The sequence below is a fragment of the Dipodomys ordii genome, unplaced genomic scaffold (genome assembly GCF_000151885.1).
Source record: "Dipodomys ordii isolate 6190 unplaced genomic scaffold, Dord_2.0 Scaffold21, whole genome shotgun sequence".
NCBI classification, from domain to species: domain Eukaryota; kingdom Metazoa; phylum Chordata; class Mammalia; order Rodentia; family Heteromyidae; genus Dipodomys; species Dipodomys ordii.
This window is the reverse complement of record NW_012267237.1, coordinates 9,360,913-9,365,045: the sequence shown is the minus strand read 5'-3', so window position 1 is coordinate 9,365,045 and position 4,133 is coordinate 9,360,913. Positions and strand designations below refer to the sequence as shown.

The following is a 4,133-nucleotide window of genomic DNA, read 5'->3' as shown; positions in this document are numbered from 1 at the left end:
GGGCCTGAACTCTGGGCCTGGGCGCTGTCCCTCAGCTCTTCAGCTCAAGGTGAGCGCTCTACCACTTGAGCCACAGCACCACTTCCGGCTTTTTTCTTTTTGTTTATGTGGTGCTTAGGAATCGAACCCAGTGCCTCATGCATGCAAGGCAAGCACTCTACCACTGAGCCACATTCCCAGCCCTAAATTAATACCTTCTGAGTGCTAATACATAGCACTGTGAACAAAACAAGACATTAAAAAAATTCTCTATTCCTGTTATGTGACATAATTTTAAGGACTTAGTAGAATCAAAAAGTAGAATGAAAAAAAGCCCCAATTATTCACACTAAGTATTTTGAAAATGAAATGCTGTAGCAAAGCAGACTTTTAAATCTACTTACTTCATGTCCTTTACATTCTGCAAAACTGAGTAAGAAATGATCTACTACAGGGCCATCCAAAATAATCCGCCAGTACTCCCAGTTACTTCTCAAGATAGGAAAGCTTGCTTGCTATGACTCAGGTCTCAGGTAACAAAGAATATTTTGCATCATACACTGAGAAATTGATGAATTCTAAAATAACTACGACTTAAATAAATCCCCCTCTGCTAATAATTAATTGAACACAGACTTAGAATTCTGGTAAAAAGAGTAGACCCCTCATCTCAGGAACAGAACACTTGATCAAAATATATGTCCCTAATGCTGGGTCTTTTGTTTCTCTTATAAATCCAGGATTTTAAGTTGTGCTATCAATCTATTTTACATGATTTTGAAAAAAAACTATCAAGCAAAACTACTTTTGAAGAAGCCATATGAATATAAATGTTTTTCTTTCAGGGGTTATCACTGCTGCAGGCCAATTCTAGCACATTTTTCTGTGCACCCCAAGTTCTGAGGGGGCAATCAGGCCCATCCTGGAGATGTCAGCACTCCTACTTACAGCTTCAGAAGCTCCACTCTTACAGTGTTAGACTGTATCTTAAACAATAGGTTCTTCAGCATGAGAAGAAAATATAAAAGTTTAAATTTAAAGACTAATGTTTTTGAATATCCTAACAAAAACCTGTGACTGGCTGGGAAGGGTTGAGTGGTATCTGGTGAATCCTCAGGGCTAAAGTAGTCTCACTCCAACCTTCACTATGGGGGCCTACAGACTATTTGAAAATGGTGTTGAACACCTGCCATGTTTAGAGAGAAATCTACCCTAGCTGCCCCACAGGTAGTGTAGGTGGTAGCTCACTTTATCACTGTCCAGTGTGTTCTGAGATGTCCGGGAGGCAATGGAGATTGTATCAGGCTGGCTGCTGCCGTCCCCTTGGCTGTCCAGGTCCTCTCCATCCCTGCTGACACAAAGAAAGTTTCAGTACGGAAGTTGCCACTGTTGGACTGGTAAAGATCACTTTCTCAGTCACTGAAGAAATAACAGATTTGCTGAATATATTAATTACAAATATTTCCAACATTCTCATTTTTTTATTTAAAAAAATTTTATTGTGAAAATACCGCTAACATTCTCTTATTGATAATCCAACACTTTGTATTGAGCACAGGTTTTTTTCTAGGTGTGCTACGTGTTTAACATATAACATTCCACTGAAGTCTCACCATAATAAAAAAAATAGAATCATTTTCATTTTAAAAATGAGGAAACAAAAATGTCTAGATGTTTTGTAACTTGACCAAGGCCATGTATATGATTTACACATGTGCACAGAATAGCAGGGACAAGGAAAACAATGAGGAAATTGTACAAAGCTTTTCATTTGCCAGTGCAACTTCCTGTCTTAAAAGAAGCCTTGTCATCACTAAGAGTAACCAATCAAATACTTAGTATTTTAAAACATATATCTCAAAGTGCTTGAGAGTCATTGTAAGCTAACTGCTTTGCTGTCTCTCCATCAAACAAGGATACTTACAAGAATGCCCCAAATGCATGGGTACTTACCTCCTTCCCTTCTGTCTTGTGGCTGGTGCTGTTTTGGGGATGTGAATGGGCTCCTTCAGGGCTCCTTTCAGATGGACTGTCCTTTCCTGTATGACCTCGCGGATGTGCTTTATCCAGTCCTGCTTGTTCTCAATACTAGAAGCCTGAACAAGATGTTAAGAATGCAGTAAATCAACCACATGTGGAAACTAGCTATGCATGTCTCTTGCATTCCTCGAGTTTCCCATTTCCAAAAGAACTCAGCAGAAAAGCAAGCATTCTATGTTTCATTGCCAACATTACTAATTTTAAGTAGTTTAAATTAAGACTAAATTTTTTTTTTTTTTTTTTTTGGTCATGGGGCCTGAACTCTAGGCCTGGGCACTGTCCCTCAGCTCTTTAGCTCAAGGCTAGTGCTCTACCACTTGAACCACAGCGCCACTTCCAAGACTAATTTTAGTTTACCTTTTTTTTTTTTTTTTGTCCTAGACCTGGGGCTTGAACTCATGGCCTGGGCCTGAGAACTGTCCCTGGGCTTTTTTTGCTCAATGCTAATGTTCTACCACTTGAGCCACAGCTCCATTTCTGACTTATTGGTGGTTAATTGGAGTAAAGAGTCTCATGCACTTTCCTGCCTGAACTAGCTTTGAACCACAATGCTCATATTTCAGCACCCTGAGTAGTTAGGACTATATGTGAATTACTGTACCTGGCTTATTTTAAGACCTGCTAACCAGCCTTAAGAGAAATGTAAAAACAGCTATTCCCAAACAAAAGGTTGCTAAGACTACTTAAGCAGATGGTGTTGCTCACTATCAGTATACTTTGAGCAGGAAAAGTGAGCAAACCCCACAACACTGTTTCCTCACCCACTGAACTCTGGGATGGTAGCTGCAGACCCTCCACACTGCCAGGCAGGGTATTTCACAACCACAGGAACTCTGAAGAGGGGATCTGTTATCCTCCTTTAATCGAAGAACTTAGGGGTGGGTACACTGAGAAATGTGTTCAAGACCACAAAACCACCAACTGCCAGTCACTTGAGGTGGATCTTACCTCCTAACAACAAGGAAAGGTTCTCTGGGAAGGCACACATAAGTGCTTAGGGAACACTCTGGGAACAAAGGCAGGTGGCAACATAGGCTCTACTTGTTTTTCATTTCTTCTTACATGCTCTAGGCATTAATGTCAGCTTTCTAACTTTCTTACAGAAAACCATCTTCCTTCTGTGATAAAAGCATCATTCCTTGTAGATGATGAATGTAATTGTCAGTGGGATCATAGATGAGATCATGAAGGGAGGGGAACGTACCCTTCTCACCAAAAAACTTGTTTTGAAAACGGAAAAACAAAACTCATGTTGGGAAAGAAAATGAAACAGATAATTTCCCCTTCAATATAAAACATGTACATCAGATAATATGTCTTCAAAGTTATTTAGAGTAGTAACTGGGAAGACTATTAGAGATTTATTGGCATTTAAACACATCAAACTAATATTTGGTGATTAAACACAAATAATATCTAGGAAGAGTTTGTAAACAATCAACCAGAGTATAGAAATGAAGAAAATTCTCATATAGATTTATCAATATATTTAGAGAATAATTAGATGTGGCTATTTTTTTCAGAGATAATAAAAGAAAGATAACTCAAACTAAAGTGTCAAGTAAAAAGTACCACATGCCTGAGAGAAAGGAATATTTTATTTCATACTCAATGTAAACTCAAAACTATTTTTTTTTTTTTTTTGTCAGTCGTGGGCTTGAACTCTAGGCCTGGGCGCTGTCCCTCAGCTCTTCAGGTCATGGCTAGCGCTCTACCACTTGAGCCACAGCATCACTTCTGGTTTTCTGTTGGTTAATTGGAGATAAGAGTCTCATAGACTTTCCTGCCCAGGTTGGCTTTGAACTACGATCCTCAGATTTCAGCCTCCTGAGTAGCTAGGATGACAGGCATGAGCCACCAGCACCCAGCTTCAAACTGCTTTAAGTGAGGATTTAAGAGATACAATTCTTCTTTCCAAAATATACAATGGTTAAAAACCCCCAAAAACCTCACGCCTGTAATCCTAGCTACTCAGGAGGCTGAGATCTGAGGATCGCGGTTCAAAGCCAGCCCAGGCAGGAGAGACCGTGAGACTCCTATCTCCAATAAACCACCAGAAAACCGGAAGTGGCGCTGTAGCTCAAGTGGTAGAGCGCTTGCCTTGAGCTGAAGAG

The 4,133-nt window shown here is 39.9% G+C and overlaps 1 protein-coding gene across 1 annotated transcript in view; it reads right to left on the bottom strand.

Moving 5' to 3' along the window:
• Window positions 1-4,133, bottom strand: part of Trio (trio Rho guanine nucleotide exchange factor) — a 225,379-nt gene that overhangs the window by 100,435 nt on the left and 120,811 nt on the right. Inside the window, exons 30-32 of the mRNA XM_013013843.1 lie at window positions 2,621-2,649; window positions 1,933-2,075; window positions 1,228-1,327 (exon numbers count right to left, since the gene is read on the bottom strand). Of these exons, the coding sequence (XP_012869297.1) occupies window positions 1,228-1,327; window positions 1,933-2,075; window positions 2,621-2,649 (272 nt within the window). The remainder of the gene's footprint in view (window positions 1-1,227; window positions 1,328-1,932; window positions 2,076-2,620; window positions 2,650-4,133) is intronic.